Here is a 19,373-nt window from a genome sequence, read left to right on the forward strand (position 1 = left end):
GATGTTTGGTAGAAACCAACACAATACTGTCGGAGAAGGCAATGGCACCCCACTCCAGTACTCTTGCCTGGAAAATCCCATGGATGGAGGAGCCTGGTGGGCTGTGGTCCATGGGGTTGCTGACAGTCAGACATGACTAAGTGACTTCCCTTTCACTTTTCACTTTCATGCATTGGAGAAGGAAATGGCAACCCACTCCAGTGTTCTTGGCTGGAGAATCCCAGGGACAGGGGAGCCTGGTGGGCTCCATCTATGGGGTTGCACAGAGTTGGACACGACTGAAGCGACTTAGCAGCAGCAGCAGCAACACAATACTGTAAAGCAATTATCCTTCAGTTAAGAATAAATAAAGCCAAAAAAAAATTATGAGAGTACTATGAACAACTGGGCTTCCCTGGTGGCTCAGATGGTAAAAAATCTGCCTGCAATGTAGGAGACTCAGGTTCAAACCCTGGGTCAGGAAGATTCCGTGGAAAAGGGAATGTCTATCCACTCCGGTATTCTTGCCTGGAGAATTTCATGGGCTACAGTCCATGGGGTCACAATGAGTCAGACACAACTGAGCAACTAACGCTTTAACTTTTTTCATGAGTAACTGTACACCAACAAATTGGATAATCTAGATGAAATGAACAAATTCCTAAAAACACAAAGCCTACTGAGACTAAATTATGAGTAGAAACTCTGAATAATCTATAACTAGTAAGGAGAATGAATCAGTAATCAAAAATCTTACAACAAAGAGAAGCCCTGGCCCTGGTGATTTCACTAGTGAGCTCTGCTACACATTTAAAGAAGAACTAATACCGATTCTTCTCAAACTTTTTCCAAAAATTGAAAATTACGGGGCACTTTTTAATTCATCCTATGAGGCCAGCATTACCTGGATACCAAACCAAAGATGCTACAAGAAAAGGAAAGCACAGTTTCCCATATGAATACAATATCTCTTATGAACACTGATTGCAAAAAATCCACAACAAAATATTAGCAAACTGAATTCACTAGCATATCAAGATAATTATACTGCTGCTAAGCTGCCAAGTCACTTCAGTAGTGTCTGACTCTTTGCGACCCCATAGACAGCAGCCCACCAGGCTTCCCTGTCCCTGGGATTCTCCAAGCAAGAACACTGGAGTGGGTTGCCATTTCCTTCTCCAATGCATAAAAGTGAAAGTGAATTTGCTCAGTTGTGTCCGACTCTTAGCGACCCCATGGACTGCAGCCCATATACACCATAACCAAATTGGATTTATTCCTATAATGCAAGGATGGTTACATACACAAAAGTCAATTAATGTAATATGCCATGTTAACAGAATGAAGGAGAAAAATACCATACAATCATTGCAATTGAAGCAGAAAAAACACCTGACAAAATTCAACACCATTTCATGATAAAAATGCTCAAACAACTAGGTAGAGGAGAAAGCAGCAGCATCCTAATAAAAGCCATACATGAAAAATGCACAACAAATGTTATACTCAATGGTGAAAGAGTAAAGGTGTTCCCTCTAAGATAAGGAGAAAGGCAAAGATGCCTGCTTTCAACACAGTACTGGAAGTTCTAGCCAGGGCAGTTGGGCAAGAAAAATAAAAATACAGTCCACTTTAACCTATGCACATGGAAAGGAAGAAATAAAACTGTCTCTGTTTGCAGATAACGTGATCTTGTATGTAGAAAATCCAAAGGATTCCACAACAGAATTGTAAAACTAATAAATGAATTCAGCAAAGTAGGATCCAACATCAACACACAAAAGTCAGTTGCATTCCTATACACTAACAATGAACAATTGGAAAAAGAAATTAAGGAAACAATTCCATTTACAGAAGTAACAAAAAGAATAAAATATTTAGGAATTAAACTTAACCAAGGAAGTAAAAGACTTGCACAATGAACACTATAGAACATTAATTACTGAAAGAAACTAAAGAAGGTATAAACAAGTGGGAACATCACATGTTCGTGAATTGGAAGACTTGGCACTGTTAAGATATCCGTTCTATCCAAAGCAATCTACAGATTCAATGCACTATCAAAATCCCAATGACACTTTTTGCTGAAAATAAAAAAATATACAAAAATGTATACGAAATATTGAAGGACCCCAAATAGCTAAAGCAATCTTGAAAAAGAAGAGAAGGGTTGTAGGACTAGCATAAATACAGACATACACACCAGTGGAACAGAACAGAGAGCCCTCAAATTAACCCTCACGTGCATGGTTACATGATTTTCTTGCCAAGATCATTCAGTGGGGAAAAGGCAGTCTCTCCAACAAATGGTGCCAGTAAAAGTGGATATACACACACAAAAGAAAAAACTTGGACCCTTACCAAATACCATATACAAAAATTAACTCAAGTGGATCAAAGATCTAAATGTAAGACCTAAAACTGTAAAACTCCTAAAAGAAAACACAGGACAAGAGCATCACAACGTTGGGTTTGGTAATGATTTCTTGAACATGGCACCCAAAAGCATAGACAGCAAAAGAAAAAAATAAGCAAATTGAACTTCACGAAACTTTAAAAATGTTCTGCACCAAAAAATACTATTCAACAGAATAAAAAGACAACCCCATCGAATGGGAAAAAATATTTGCAAATCATATCTCTGATAAGGGATTAATATCCAGAAAGTATAGAAAAACTTCTAAAATTCAACAACAATCAAAACACAATCTAATCAAAAACTGGGCAAAGGACTCAAACAGACATTTCTCCAAAGAAGATATACAAATGGCCAATAAGCACATGAAAAGATGTTTAACATCACTAATCATTAGAGAAATCAAATCAAAACTACAATGAGATACCATCTCACACCAATTAGGATGACTTCCCTGTACCTCATATAGTAAAGACTCTGCCTGCAATATAGGAGACCTGGATTCGATCCCTGGGTCAGAAAGATCCTCTGGAGAAGGGAATGGCAACCCACTCCAGTATTCTTGCCTGGAAAACCCCATAGACAGAGGAACCTGGTGAGCTACAGTCCGTGGGGTCGCAAAGAGTCAGACACAACGAAGGAACTGACACTACTACTATCAAAAGAAACAGAAAATCATAAGTGCTGGGAAATGTAGAAACACTAGAACCTTTGTACACATATTAGAGGGAATGTAAAGTAATGAGATGGGTGAATTTAACTCAGATGACCATTATATCTACTACTGTGGGCAGGAATCCTATGCAGAGTACATCATGAGAAATGCTGGGCTGGAAGAAGCACAAGCTGGAATCAAGATTGCCAGGAGAAATATCAATAACCTCAGATATGCAGATGACACCACCTTTATGGCAGAAAGTGAAGAGGAATTAAAAAGCCTCTTGATGAAAGTGAAAGAGGACAGTGAAAAAGTTGGCTTAAAGCTCCACATTCAGAAAACAAAGATCATGGCATCTGGTCCCATCACTTCATGGGAAATAGATGGGGAAACAGAGGAAACAGTGTCAGACTTTATTTTGGGGGGCTCCAAACTCACTGCAGATGGTGATTGCAGCCATGAAATTAAAAGACGCTTACTCCTTGGAAGAAAAGTTATGACCAACCTAGATAGTATATTGAAAAGCAGAGATATTACTTTGCCAACAAAGGTCCGTCTAGTCAAGGCTATGGTTTTTCCAGTGATCACGTATGGCTGTGAGAGTTGGACCGTGAAGAAAGCTGAGCACCGAAGAATTGATGCTTTTGAACTGTGGTGTTGGGGAAGACTCTTGAGAGTCCCTTGGACTGCAAGGAGATCCAACTAGTCCATCCTAAAGGAGATCAATCCTGGGTGTTCATTGGAAGGACTGATGCTAAAGCTGAAACTCCAGTACTTTGGCCACCTGATGCGAAAAGTTGACTCATTGGAAAAGACTCTGATGTTGGGAGGGATTGTGGGCAGGAGGAGAAGGGGACAACAGAGGATGAAATGGTTGGATGGCATCACCTACTCAATGGACATGAGTTTGGGTGAACTCTGGGAGTTGGTGATGGACAGGGAGGCCTGGCGTGCTGCGATTCTTGGGGTCACAAAGAGTCAGACATGACTGAGCGACTGAACTGAACTTAACTGAAAGTAATACATCCACTCTGGAAAACAGTATGGAGTTTCCACAAAAAAATTAAAAATATAATTACCATATGATCCAACAATTTCATTTCTGGGTATAGACACAAAAGAATTGAAGACTTGGTCTCAAAGAAATATTCTTACACCCACATACATAGCAACTTTATTCACAATAACTAAAACACAAAAGCAACCCATGTGTCCATCAGCAGATAAATAGATGAGGAAAATATGATATAAACCTACAATGGAATTATTCAGCTTAAAAGAGGAAAGAAATTCTGCCATGAGCTACAATATGAGTGAAACTTAAGAACATTATGCTATTTGAAATAGGCTAGTCACAAGAGGAAAATACTATATATGAGGTACTTAGAATAGTGAAATCATAGAGCCAGAAACTAAAATGGTAATTTCCAGGAGAATGGGGAGTTACTGTTTAATGGATCTGGAGTTTCAATTTTACAGACAAAAAGAATTCTTAAGATGGATAATGGTGATGATAGCATTTTATGGATGTATTTAATATTGCTGAAGTGTACACTTAAATATAGTTAAGATAAATTTCATGTTTTTGTATTTTACCATACTTTTTTTAAAATGGAGGAAAAACACTGAAGAACCATACAAAATAAGGTGGCATTATTATTTATTACCAATAATCAGCTCTTTTCTAATTCTAGGCAGCAAGAGATTTAATTAAATTGGCTGGCTACTCTATTTATGCATACTTTTATCTCACAATCAGCCTTCCTTTACCTTACCAGAACTTCGTATTCAGAACTCTATATTACATCTCACAATTTATAAATCTATGAATCAGTAACTCATTCTTTTGGAAACCTCTATTGTTCTGTTTTTGTTAGAAACCTGGTGAGCACATGAGATAGTAAGTTTCCAACATCACTGTGTACCCCACAGCTCCTTGACATTGAACTGCCTGCAGAAACTGTTTAATAATACTGGTGGTCATCCTTATCTCGTTTCTGTAAAGGCTAAGAAAGGGTTTGCATTGTTTTCACACATTTCATTTTTTTTTTAAATTTATTTATTTATTTTTAATTTTTACTTTACAATTCTGTATTGGTTTTGGCATAGATTGACATGAATCCACCACAGGTGTACATGCGTTCCCAAACATGAACCCCCCTCCCACCCCCCTCCCCACAACATCTCTCTGGGTCATCCCCGCGCATCAGCCCCAAGCGTGTCATATCCTGCATCAGACATAGACTGGCATTTCGATTCTTACATGTTATTATACATGTTTCAATGCCATTCTCTCAAATCCTCACACCCTCTCCCTCTCCCTCTGAGTCCAAAAGTCCGCTATACACAATCTGTGTCTTTTTTGCTGTCCTGCATACAGGGTCATCATTGCCATCTTCCTAAATTCCATATATATGTGTTAGTATACTGTATTGGTGTTTTTCTTTCTGGCTCACTTCACTCTGTATAATTGGCTCCAGTTTCATCCATCTCATCAGAACTGATTCAAATGTATTCTTTTTAATGGCTGAGTAATACTCCATTGTGTATATGTACCACCACTTTCTTATCCATTCATCTACTGATGGACATCTAGGTTGTTTCCATGTCCTGGCTATTATAAACAGTGCTGCGATGAACATTGGGGTACATGTGTTTCTTTCAATTCTGGTTTCCTCTGTGTGTATGCCCAACAGTGGGATTGCTGGGTCATAAGGCATTTCTATTTGCAATTTTTTAAGGAATCTCCACACTGTTCTCCAGAGTGGCTGTACTAGTTTGCATTCCCACCAACAGTGTAGGAGGGTTCCCTTCTCTCCACACCCTCTCCAGCATTTATTGCTTGCAGATTTTTGGATCGCAGACATTCTGACTGGTGTTTTACACATTTCAAAAGGCATATTTACACTTGAAATGTGTAAGTAAATGAACCAAGGAAAGAAAGAAAATGCAGTGGTAAGAAAGAAACCTCAGAATATTCTGATTCTAAGAGACCAGAGTGATTCTGGTTGTGTTCCATTACTGATGAGTCAGCATTTGGGGGATATTTCCTCTGGGGTTAGTATGTTTCCTGGAATCCTGTTGTTTTTTAATCCATTCACCCCTTTGTGTGAAGGTCTGGTCTATCATGTCTTCTTAAGTTGTAGGACAGATCTGAGAGCCCTTTTCTCTGCAATCCCACCTTCCCTTTAAGTTTGTTGACTATTAACAATGCTTATTGAAATATAATCCACATGTCATAAAATACACCTCTGAAGTATTCAATTCAGTAGCTTTTAGAGTATTCACAAACTGTCTTCATTTTGTTTCCTTCCTTTATTTCCTTGGGAAAAGAAAGAGCCCTAACTACTCACTCATGGATTCAATATATTTATCGAGCCCATAAAAGATCAAATAAAAATTCCTGCCTTCATGGAGCTTGCATTCCAGTGGAGAACACAAACAAAAAACAAATACAATAAGCAAAGTACAGAGTATGTCAGAGGTGGTAAGTGATTGAAAAAAAAAAAGATAATAGAGAAAGGCTGATGCTTGGTGGTACCCAGTCGTGTCCAACTCTTGGGACCCCATGGACTGTAGCCTGCCAGGCTCCTCCGTCCATGGGATTTTTCCAGCCAAGAATACTGGAGTGGGTTGCCATTTCCTTCTACAGGGGATCTTTCCAACTCACGGACTGAACTTGTGTCTCTCGCATTGGCTGGTGAATTCTTTACCACTGGCACCACTTGGTAGGGTGTACCACTTGATGGTGGGTGGAAGAGGGATTGCAATTTTAAGGTGAGTGATTAGGGAAAATCTCAGGAGAAGAATGAGGGAGTAAACCCTGTTCTGATCTGGGGGAAGGGCATCCAGGTAGAGTTAACAATAAGTGCAAAGACCCTGAAGGGAGAGATGTGCCCAGAGCTTAATAAGTGAGAAGGAGAATGGAGGGAAGAGAGGTCAGAGGGCCAAAGGCGACCAAATCTCATGGGGTCCTGAGCCATTTGCCTGGATTTTGGCTTTTCTTCTAAGATAGAGAACCACAGAAGTTTTGATCTGAGGAATCCCGTGAACTGATCTGCTTTGAAGAGGATCACAGTGGAAGGTTCTCAGTTTGCAGAGGAAGAAGGAAACACCCTAGTTAGGAGGCTAATTGCTTTAATCCAGGTGAAATGGGGCAAGGCCTGGACCAGATGGCAATGGTAAAGATAGGATGAAGCAGTTAGAGTCTGGACAAATTATGAATGTAGAGCCAACAGTCTTGGTTGATGGAAAAGATGTGCAGGACAAGAGAAAGAGAAATCTAGAATGACTCACAGACAAAGCAACCTAGAAGTACCTTGACAGATGAATGGACAAAGAAGTTGTGGTACATATATACACAATGGAATATTACTTAGCTATAAAAAGGAATACATTTGAGTTAGTTCTAATGAGGTGAATGAACCTAGAGCCTATTATACAAAGTGAAGTCAAAAAGAGGAAAACAAATATCGTATATTAATACATATACATGGAATCTAGGAGGATGGTACTGACGAACCCACTTGCAGAGCGGCAGTGGAGACGCAGACAGAGCACAGACCTGTGAGCACACTGCGGGAGGGAGGAGGTGGGATGGATGGAGGGGGTGGCGTGGAAACAGAAATGACCGTATGTCAAACCTACAGTGGGGATTTGCTGCGTGACTCACGGCGCTCAGACCAGTGTCCTCTGTGACAACCTGGAGTAGCAGGATGGAGTGGGAGGTGGGAGGGAGATTCACGTGGGAGGGGAGGGGGACATATGTATATCTTGGCTGATTCCTGTGGATGTATGGCAGTAACCAAAACAATATTGTAAAGCAATTATCCTTCAATGAAAAAATAAATTAAAAAAAATTTTAAGTCCATTGCTGATGGCAACAGCCAATTGGTGAAGCTAGTTAGGTAGGTCAGGAAGCAGATTAATACACTGCATTTATCCCAACAGTAGACATGTGAGCTGATCTGCAGCTTCTCAAACTAGTAAAAGACAAAAAAACAATTTTGACTTGTTATCACGATTTCCAAAATACAACCCAGCTAATTAAGTATCAAATTGCCGATCATATACAGGGTATGATTATTTCTATTTTGAAGAAAAAAAACATTTTCCTTTTACTTAGCTAGTGGTCAACTACCTTAATTGGGAAATTTAACACATTACAGCTGTTGCTGGAAATTAGCAAAGGGACAGTTCTGCTTGAGGTTACTCATGCTGCCTAATTTGTTTGTAATAAAGCCTTTCAACTACCAGTTTTATTTAAGTTGATAGTATCAAGTGCTTGTATTATTACCCTAGCTATAATCTAATAATTGCTTTTTGTTAATAAACTCTGCACAGAAGTGTATCTACATATTAATTATATGCTTGCTCTAGACTTAGCTAGTACCAGATTGTGTTTCTCTCTTTCCAAATCTCCAGGCAGTGACATCACTTTGGTGATTTCAAAATCACCCACGGTGGGAGGATTTATGCCACAGAAATTGACAAATGCTTTAAATCAGAGCTTCTTTTCCAGACAGCAGGTTTCCTAGCACACCAGTGGACATAGCAGGGGGTAGAGTTATGAATGCCAGCTAAAACCTAAAAGCCACTCAGCAGTGGCAGGCGGAGAGTGAGGAGGGTGGGGAGTGAATATAGCAGGGGCCATCTGCCCCAGAGAGGAGGAGAGCTTTATCACTGACATTGTTTAGAATTGCTAGTTAATAAGGATAATAAAGAGCAGACCAACTTTAAGTCTTTAAATTCCCTACAGACCATATTCTTCCATACGGCCTAAGCCCAGCATAGATCCTTCCCACCTACTGCCACCTCCATTCTAATCCTACTCACGGCCTGGTTACCATGTGTGTAACCTCTAATTTACCTTTCTAAGCTTTGGTTTCCTCATTTGTTCAACAGGGATCATAAAATCTGCTACTTTGCTTACTGTGCAGATTCTAGACAATATAGTGTGTACAGTATTCATTCAATTAATGGTGGTATGAATAAACCTAAGGTTTCCTCATAGCCTTAAGAGAAGTTGGAACCCCTATGGATCAATAGCATCTTTGTATCCACTGTGCTTTCCAACCTCTGAGCGTCTTTAAATGTTGTTCACCTCAACTTGGAGCCACTTCATCTCCTATTTTCATCTCTCGGAGTTAATCCAATTGCTGCCACCTTCACGAGACTTTCTCTTATTCCCAAAGCTGACATAATCTCTCTTTTCTCTAAAATTCTTAGGGACTTCTTGGCAACTCTCTGGATTAGAATCTGAATTTTAACAAGACCCCCAGATATGTACATTAAGTTTAGGAAGCCTTGTTCTAAATCACTCAAACTTGGCTGTACATTGGAATTACCTGTGGAGTTTTGAAAATGCCTAATGCCTATCTAGACCCCACTCTCAAGAAATTTTGATTCAATTAGTCTGAGGTGCAGCCCAGGCATCAGGGCCTTTCAAAACTCCTAGATGATACTAACATGTGGCTAAGTTTGAGAACACTGGTCCATAAATAAACTCCCCTTATTCTCCCTTTTGGGGCCTGCACACTCTCTAATGTTAGGGTCATTTCTGTCCATGTATATTTTCTCACTTCTATCAAACTGTGTCTTTTAAGAGCAGAACAATTTCTTAATTCAATTTTTATAAACTCATCCCTAGGCATATAATAGGAGTTTGGTAAATGTTTATTGAATAAATAGTGAATGAATCGCTTTTGTAATCTAGAACAGTTTGTAATCTAAAAATATTCTGTAAATACCATAAGTGTGACTTTTGTCCTAATTTGAAGACTGGTTGAACATATTCAGGAAATTGCGGAATTATTTCCTCTTTAGTCTAAGAGAGGCTGGCGGCTAGAATGGGTTTTCTGAGAATAGCCTCTCTAGGTACCACTACAGCTGACCTCCGCCATCTCCAAGTGTTGTTTACAGAGAGCCACAGCTTGAAATTTTAAGATTCTAGAGGGCAATGCAAAATGAGGCCGCCCCTCCCTACACTCTGTGCAGGCAATTCAGAACTCTTGGCTGAAACATGATGATGTTATTGTTTCTTCCTCTCTAGGGTGCCATTTTGATATTTATGGGGATTGTTGTCCTCACTATGAAGGCATCTGTTATTGAAATGTTCCTTGGTAAGTACTTTTATATGTGTATCTGGATACGCTTTTAACATTCTCCTAATGTCCAAAGAATCTTGCCAAGAGGTTTAATCCAAGACAGAGCATATAAACAGTTCAGTGTATCTTTTTAGGATAAACATTTTGGAGAGATGTTTAACAGAATGTTAAATCTAGATCACATTCAGGATGTATGTCTATATATTTTTTTTTATATAAAGCAAGTATATATTGCAGATGTCTACATATTACATATTAAGCATATAAACACATATTTGTGTGTGTGTGTATTATTCAGCAACTGGCAAATATTTCAGATAAAGCATATTGACAGATTTTGGATTTAGGAACCTTATTTCTTAATTTCTCAAAAAAAAAAATTATTATCTCTGACATGACCTTGTTGTTGTTGTTTAGTTTCTGAGTCCGACTTTCTGTGAACCCATGGACTGTAGCATGCCAGGGTTCCCTGTCCTTCACTATCTCCCAGAATGTGCTCAAATTCATGTCCATTGAGTTGGTGATGCCATCCAATTATCATATTCTCTGTCATCCCCTTCTCTTGCCTTCAATTTTTCCCGTCATCAGGGTCTTTTCCCTTATGGCTCAGCTGGTAAAAAAAAAAAAAAAAACCTGCCTGAAATGTGGGAGACCTGGGTTTGATCCCTGGGTTGGGAAGATCTCCTGGAGAAGGGAAAGGCTACCCACTCCAGTATTCTGGCCTGGAGAATTCAATGGACTGTATAGTCCATGGGGTCACAAAGAGTCAGACACGACTGAGCAAGTTATACACACACACACAGGGTCTTTTTCAATGACTCAGCTCTCCGCATCAGGTGGCCAAAGCATTGGAGCTTCAGCTTCAGCATCAGTCCTTCCAGTGAATATCCAGGACTGATTTCCTTTAGGATTGACTGGTTTGATCTCCTTGCTGTCCAAGGGACTCTTAAGAGTGTTTTCCAACACCACAGTTCAAAAGCATCAATTCTTCAGTGCTCAGCCTTCTTTATGGTCCAACTCTCACATCCATACATGGCTACTGGAAAGACCACAGCTTTGACTATACCGACCTCTGTTGAAAAAGTAATGTCTCTGCTTTGCAATTTGCTATCTAGGTGTATCATTGGCAACTCATACTTTTAGAGATGGAATCCTTTAAGCTTATCACCAGAGAACACAATTTGGGGTAGGCCCTTAAGGAGCAGCAGATAAACCTGCTGAAAGAAAGGAAAGTGATGATGGCTTTGGCACTAAGCCCAAGGGTCATCTTCTATTAATCTTGACCCTATAGGGCTGTAGCCACTCTGTGTCAGGCAGAGTGCTTGTATAGGTCACTGTGGAGCTGTTACCAGGGAAGGGTACAAAGGCCTTTTAGACAGTATTAGTTTGCTAGAGCTGCCATTACAAAACACCACAAACTCTGTGCGCTTAGAACAACAAAATTTTATTCTTTCACAATTCTAGAGGCTAGAAGTCCAAAATCAAGGTGTCAGCAGGGCCAACATATTTCCTTCCTTTAGAAGGAAATATGTTCTATGCATCTCTTCTAGCTGCTGGTAGTTTGCTGGCAATCTTTGGCATTCCTTGGCCTCACCCCAATCTATGCCTTCACCTTCACATGGTGTTCTCCCTGTGTGTGTGTCTGTATCCAAATTTCCCCCTTTATAACCCCAGTCTTATTGGATTAGGAGCCCAGTAGGAAGGACTGATGCTGAAGCTGAAACTCCAGTACTTTGGCTACCGCATGCGAAGAGTTGACTCATTGGAAAAGACTGATGCTGGGAGGGATTGGGGGCAGGAGGAGAAGGGGACGACAGAAGATGAGATGGCTGGATGGCATCACTGACTCGATAGACATGAGCTTGGGTGAACTCTGGGAGTTGGTGATGGACAGGGAGGTCTGGCATGCTGCAATTCATGGGGTCGCAAAGAATCAGACATGACTGAGCGACTGAACTGAACTGAACTGATGACCTCACCTTTGGGCTTCCCTGTGACTCAGTGGTAAAGAATCCACCTGCCAATGCTCATGTCAGGGGTTCAATCCCTGGGTTAGGAAGATCCCCTGGAGAAGAAAAGAGCAACCCACTCCATTTTCCTCCCCAGAAAATTCCATGGACAGAGGAGCCTGGCAGGCTATATATAGTCCATGGGGTCACAAAGAGTCAGACATGACTGAGCCCACACATGACTTCATCCTTACTTAACTAATTACATCTGCACCCACTCTATTTACAATCAAGGTCATCTTCTGAGGTTGTGGGGGCTAGGACTTCAGCATGAAGCCCAACGTGAAGTCCTATGAATTTAGGAAGGAGGGAAGGGACACAATTCAACCCATAATATACTCAGAATGTACAAGGTCTGTGCAGAGGGAGTCTACACAGCAGAACTGAGGACTGGAGGAGAAAGAGGTGACACAGCTGAAAAGGCAAGGAGATTCCTGGCATGCTGGTAGGAAGCTGGGCTAGGAGGCTAGGGGAATCTTCTTCTGACTCTACCACTAATTTAGCAAGGAATGTTCATGTGAAGAGCACAGGGTCCTGCATTCCCACTTTGCCCTTCTGAGAGGCTGTCTCTGTCTACTAACCTGTATGTTAGCAGAGGTGGACACGGTGGGATAGATGTGGGGCAGGAGGTCAGGAATAGGAAGGATTTAGCCACAGTAAAACAAACAGAACAAAACACAGAAACCCTGAGGCCAGTTCCCATTTGCCATGTCCCCCACGTTGTGGAACCAAGAAGAACTGGACTGCCCTTTTTTGACCTGCCCCTCTCAATCTGCCCTTTGGCAAAATCCATTTCTCCTCAGGGTTGGCTCATCCCAAAAGTAAGAAATCAAAGTAGAAAAAGGAGATTCCTATTACAAAGTTCTTTCTCTATGTCCTTATACACCCCCCTCCCTGACATCTCTTTATGCATCTGCTTGTCTCCATCCCAGGACCATTTCTCTCAAGTTCCCCATAACCCTCTTCAGCTCTGTGACAGCCTCCTTGTCCCACATCCTTATCCGACTCATTCTCCACTACACCCCGATTAATCTCCCTAAAGCCCATATCTGATTCCACTCTCCTGATTTAACACTCAATGTTTTCCTTTTGTCTTCATGGTGGAGCCCAGGCCTCTTAAAGTACTTTGCTTGCTGATGAGGCCTCTCTGATATGGCTCTTTCCATCCCTTCCTGCTCTCCTCTCAATCACAGAGCCCAATCCTGGCTTCCAGGGACCTGGAAAGTGCTGAACCTCTCATTCCCCTGAAAGTCGCGTCATTTACTTCCCGGACTTTGACTATGTGGTTCTGTTTCCTAGAATATTTTTCCTCTCACCCCCACACATCCTAACAGTCCTCCAGGAAGCTTCCTCTGCCCTCCAACTGATCAGATCGTCTTCCTATGAGCTTCCCTGGAGCCCTGTATTGATTATAACCTTGTCATATTGTATTCATCTCATCAGGAGTCTGCTACCCTGACACTGTGCATCACCAAGCGCAGGAGCTGTGTCTTGCTCATTGTTGCATTTAAGCCCTCAGCACATCGTACAGCCACTCCAAAAACATTGCCAAACAAAGTATTCTCTCAGGGATGTTGGATGTTTCGGGTCTCAGAGTCTAAGTCTGATTCCGCACACCACAATTCCTCTGTGTGAGTTTTTCCCCTACACCAAGTGATTCCTCCACACCAGCTGGGTGTCCTACAACTCACTTCAATTCTGACACCATCTACCTGGAGATAGCATCAGATTCCACAGGTAAAGGCTCAGTCACACACACACACACACACTCCAGATGCCAACTGGAGTCAGGTTGTCACTTGCTTTTCTGACAGATTGGCCACAAATCAGAGGTTCCCATGACCCTCTCTCCTTGGGTTTGATTAATTTCTGGAGCAGCTCACAGACCTCAGGAAACTACTTTATTCACTAGATTACCAATTTATCACAAAGGATATTAAAGGATACATATCAACAGCCAGATAAAAGAGACACATAGGGCAAGGTACTGAACAAAGGAGCTTCTGTCCCCATGGAATTTGGGCCCAGCACAGTGGCACATGGAAGAGCTCTGGTTTCTCAACATGGAAGCCCTTTGAACCCCCTCTTCTGGGGTTTTCATGGAGGCTTCATTATATAGACATGATTGATTAACTCACTGGCCATCAGTGATTGATTCAACCTCCAGCCCCTCTTTCCTCCTGGGAAATCAGGAGATGGGAATAAATTCCAACCCTCTATTCTGGGCTGGTTCCCCCGGCAACCAGCTCTGTCATCTTCAGGGATTTTCAAAAGCCATCTCATTAACATAAACAGTTGTAACTGAAAGGGGCTTGTTATGAGTAACAAGACATCCATTTCACCTTTATGACTGAGGACAAGAAATCAAATATTATAACAAAAGATGCTCCCATTGCTCTTATCACTGAGGATATTCCAGGGGTTTAGGGAGCTGGTAGCCAGGAACTTGGCCAAAAGGCCAAAATGTGCATTTATCATAAATCTCCATATCACACAGAACCAGCCAGTGATCCCCCAAAAGCCCTCTAAATTAATGTCAATTAAGTATTTAATCAATACATATCAGAGCTAGCATGGTTGCTCTAAATATGTGTAAATTTATGATGCAGCAGAGTTTTATGCTGCTCATTGTCATCAGACCACCACGTAAATCAACAGCTGCACTTATGGGGAGAAAGGACCCTGAAAAGCCTAAGGCTGCACCAGAAACATGCATTCTGGCTCCAACTTCTGTCCCCACCCCCTCCCAAACAGCAGATTTAGCCAAGATATCAACCTTGACCTTGGTTTCTTTTCTATAAAACAAAAAGATGACCTTCAAAGCTCCTCCCAGCTTCAATATTCGGTGATCTGAAGCATAATTTATTGATTTATGTGATCATAGAGAATAAGCTGTCCTGTTTCTGCCATGGAGCTCTGATGTATTTGATGGTAAATGCTTCATTGAATATGCAACTCCAAATCGAAGCATAGGGGCAATTTGAGCTGCTTTAAAATGATCTGCATTATATATCAGTTTTTAGGAAGGCACTGTGAACACTGTTAAAGAGAACCAGAGCTGGACAGTATTTAAAGCAGTAAAAACAGATGCTAATCAGAAAGCACTGCAAGAGGGGAAAGGAGAGGCCAGGGTTATACTGGGCTCAACTCCGAATACAACAAGAAAAAATGGGGATTTATAGCCAAGGCGCAGGTTGCAGAGGTCAGGGAATGGAAAAGACTGAGAGGATAGCAAGGGAACAGGGAGATTCTTGCAAAACTGACTAGACAGTATTCTTGCTAAAGGCAGACCAGAATGATCAGATATCAATAGCGGAAGATTCTCTCTAAACAAGATTCTTGCTAAAACCACATGATGGCGGCCCTACAAGGACAGACACACAAGCCCAAGGTCAAAGCCTCATTGAGAAGAGGGCTTAGAGGAGCCTGACTAAAGTTGGTCAAGGAAAGAGTCCTTGTTAACACCACCTGAGTTAGTATCCTGAGTGGCAGTAAGGGATCAAACAGGAAGTTGATGGGCTAGAATGAGGCATTCTTATAAAAGTTCTAGACACATATTAGGCATTCAGTAAGTATTTACTAATTTGATCACTGGCTAGATGTTCTGGCACTTCGTGTCTTTCCTTGAATGTAATAGATTCTATTTGTAATTTATTATCAACAGGAAAAGTGGAACACAGGTGGAACATGGCCTATTAACCATGCCAATGATTTTAGAAAGCATTTTTCATTATTATATAATATGATATCAATATGAACAAATTATTGTCTTTTTCTAACAAGAAAATAAGCATTCTATAAAAATACAGAATATATATGTGTGTATCTGTATATATATATATAAGAAATATACTTTGAAATGAGAAAAACACAGAAAATATAAAATAGGAATTATAATCCACCATTATTAGAATTTTGGGATTTTTTTGTTCCAGGTAGTTCTCTCTGTATATGTTCTAATTTTGTCAGAGTCAAGATTACAATTAGAGCTTCAGGTCATTTAATCTTCTGCTACACATCATTCATAATAAATGCTTCGTTTGTTGTTGTAGTCGCTAAGGCATGTCAGACTCTTTGTGACTCCATGGACTGTATGGAGTCCATGGAGCCCACTAGGCTCCTCTGCCCATGGGATTTCCCAGCCAAGAATACTGAAGCAGGTTGGTATTTCCATCTCCAGGGAAACTTACCAGCTCAGAGATCAAACCGCTTCTCCTGCTTGGCGGGCGGAATCTTTACACTGAACCACCAGTGAAGCCCTAATAAATGCTTCAGTGCAGTGCAGTTCAGTTCAGTCGCTCAGTCGTGTCCGACTCTTTGCAACCCCATGAATTGCAGCACGCTAGGTCTCCCTGTCCATCACCAACTCCTGGAGTTCACTCAGACTCATGTCCATCGAGTCCGTGATGCCATCCAGCCATTTCATCCTCGGTCATCCCCTTCTCCTCCTGCCCCCAATTCCTCCCAGCATCAGAGTCTTTTCCAATGAGTCAACTCTTCGCATGAGGTGGCCAGAGTATTGGAGTTTCAGCTTTAGCATCAGTCCTTCCAAAGAAATCCCAGGGTTGATCTCCTTCAGAACGGACTGGTTGGATCTCCTTGCAGTCCAAGGGACTCTCAGGAGTGTTCTCCAACACCACAATTCAAAAGCATCAATTCTTCGGCGCTCAGCTTTCTTCACAGTCCAACTCTCACATCCATACATGACCACTGGAAAAACCATAGCCTTGACTAGACAGACCTTAGTCGGCAAAGTAATGTCTCTGCTTTTGAATATGCTGTCTAGGTTGGTCATAACTTTTCTTCCAAGGAGTAAGCGTCTTTTAATTTCATGGCTGCAGTCACCATCTCCAGTGATTTTGGAGCCCCCAGAAATAAAGTCTGACACTGTTTCCACTGTTTCCCCATCTATTTCCCATGAAGTGATGGGACCAGATGCCATGATCTTTGTTTTCTGAATGTGGAGCTTTAAGCCAACTTTTTCACTCTCCTCTTTCACTTTCATCAAGAGGCTTTTTAGTTCCTCTTCACTTTCTGCCATAAAGGTGGTGTCATCTGCATATCTGAGGTTATTGATATTTCTCCTGGCAATCTTTATTCCAGCTTGTGCTTCTTCCAGCCCAGCGTTTCTCATGATGTACTCTGCATAGAAGTTAAATAAGCAGGGTGACAATATACAGCCTTGACATACTCCTTTTCCTATTTGGAACCAGTCTGTTGTTCCATGCCCAGTTCTATCTTGTGTTTCCTGACCTGCATACAGGTTTCTCAAGAGACAGGTCAGGTGGTCTGGTATTCCCATCCCTTTCAGAATTTTCCAGTTTATTGTGATCCACACAGTCAAAGGCTTTGGCATAGTCAATAAAGCAGAAATAGATATTTTTCTGGAACTCTCTCCAGATTCCCCTATTGTTGGGACTTGTTCAACCTTTCATTACTTCCAGATTGCTATTAGAAATAATGCTCTGGTACCTCCTTGGTGGTCCAGACTCAGTGTTTCCACTGTAGGAGGCACAGGTTCTATCCCTGGTAGGAGAACTAAGATCCTACGTGCAGTGCTGTGCAGTTGAGAAAGAAAAAAGATAGAAAGGAAAAGAAATAATGCTGTAATGAACATCTTTTACATAAATCTAAATCTTTGTCTATATTTTTGATTCAGTTCAGTTCAGTTGCTCAGTTGTGTTAGACTCTGTGCGACCGCATGGACTGAAGCACATCAGGCCTCCCTGTTCATCACTAACTCCCAGAGTTTACTCAAATTCATGTCCACTGAGTTGGTGATGCCATCCAACCATCTCATCCTCTGTCATCCCCTTCTCCTCCCACCTTCAATCTTTCCCAGTATCAGGGTCTTTTCCAATGAGTCAGCTCTTTGCATCATGTGGCCAGGTATTGGAGTTTCAGCTTCAACATCAGTTCTTCCAATGAATATTTGGGACTGATTTCCTTTAGGATGGACTAGTTGGATCCTAGTTGGATATTTCTGATTATAAGTTGGGATACATTACTAGGTATATATTTTCTAGGACAAGAACTAGAAATGCTTTTTAAGCCTACTGAAATGTATTGCCCATGGCTTTCCAGAATGACTCTACCTGCTCAGAATTTGCTAACTGTGTACTGGACTGCCTTAATCCCAAATTCATGCCAGGAATAACTATAATCCTGAGTTCAATATTCAGTACACAATATGAGAAAATATAATGTCATTTTGCTTTAGCCTGCACTTTTTAAATCATTAATGAGATTTAACATTGTTTCAAGCTAACTCATTTGTATTTTCTCTATAAATTATCTGGATGATAATGTATTTAAACTGTTGAAGTTTTAAGCAATTGCACCTCAACCATCTTAACCATCCTGATGGCCACATTAGAGACAAAAGAGAAGTAGAGGAAAAATTTTATTTGAAAAAATAATTTTAATATTTACTTTGTTTTGAAATGTCAAGCATGACTAGCGAAAGGTGAGAACTTTTCATGTTAATCGAAACTGGAACACTGAATTTTTTAAAATTGAGAACTATTATTGCAGAGTTGGTAAATCATGATTGTCCTGGAACTTCAGACTCTAGACTTGATCTCCTCAAAGTCTCTAGATGCTAATGGCCTCAGTGGCCAGATAACTAACTATTCCCATGCAAGTGCTTTCAGACCTGTGTTCCGCTTTGACTTTGAAGTGAGCATCAGTCATCCGTCTCTGTGCTCTGTCTGTTCCTACGAACAGGAACACAAGACAGATTTTCCTCTCACCCCAATTCTACATGCAATAGAATTCCATTGCAATTCCAAAGTACCAAGAAGGGCCCTAATGATGAGGAATGAAGACTTGCTTCAGGGCACAAGCACTTTTGCAGCCTTACTGACCAGCCCTCCCCTTGAGGAGTGGTTTCTTGGCAGCTTTAATTAACAAGCATCTAAGGTGAGGGGAGGGCCTCTGTCTACCACTGAAAATAATGACTTTATTAACCACTGCTGTAAAACTGAACCCAGCCCTGCATGTTTTCAGCCTGGAGGGTCTTGGGCGAGCAAAAGCGAGTGATGGGGTGGTCTTTCTGAAATATTTATAGTCCTAATGATACTGAGACTTATAAACCACTCGCCACAGGCACACAGCCCCAGAAGGACAGAACTTAGTTTTCCACCAAGAAATGATAACCAAATTTATTACTATTTAGCTCTTTCTACTTGCATCATTTTTTCTAT

At 41.1% G+C, this 19,373-nt stretch overlaps 1 protein-coding gene across 2 annotated transcripts in view; it reads left to right on the forward strand.

The window, feature by feature from the left end:
• Positions 1-19,373, forward strand: part of VIT (vitrin) — a 125,154-nt gene that overhangs the window by 19,055 nt on the left and 86,726 nt on the right. For both annotated transcript variants that reach the window (XM_040224630.1, XM_040224629.1), the window contains exon 2: positions 10,105-10,174. In XM_040224630.1, the coding sequence (XP_040080564.1) occupies positions 10,123-10,174 (52 nt within the window). In that variant the 5' untranslated portion in view covers positions 10,105-10,122. The remainder of the gene's footprint in view (positions 1-10,104; positions 10,175-19,373) is intronic.

Source organism: Oryx dammah, unplaced genomic scaffold (genome assembly GCF_014754425.2).
Source record: "Oryx dammah isolate SB20612 unplaced genomic scaffold, SCBI_Odam_1.1 HiC_scaffold_25, whole genome shotgun sequence".
In the NCBI taxonomy this organism is placed as follows: domain Eukaryota; kingdom Metazoa; phylum Chordata; class Mammalia; order Artiodactyla; family Bovidae; genus Oryx; species Oryx dammah.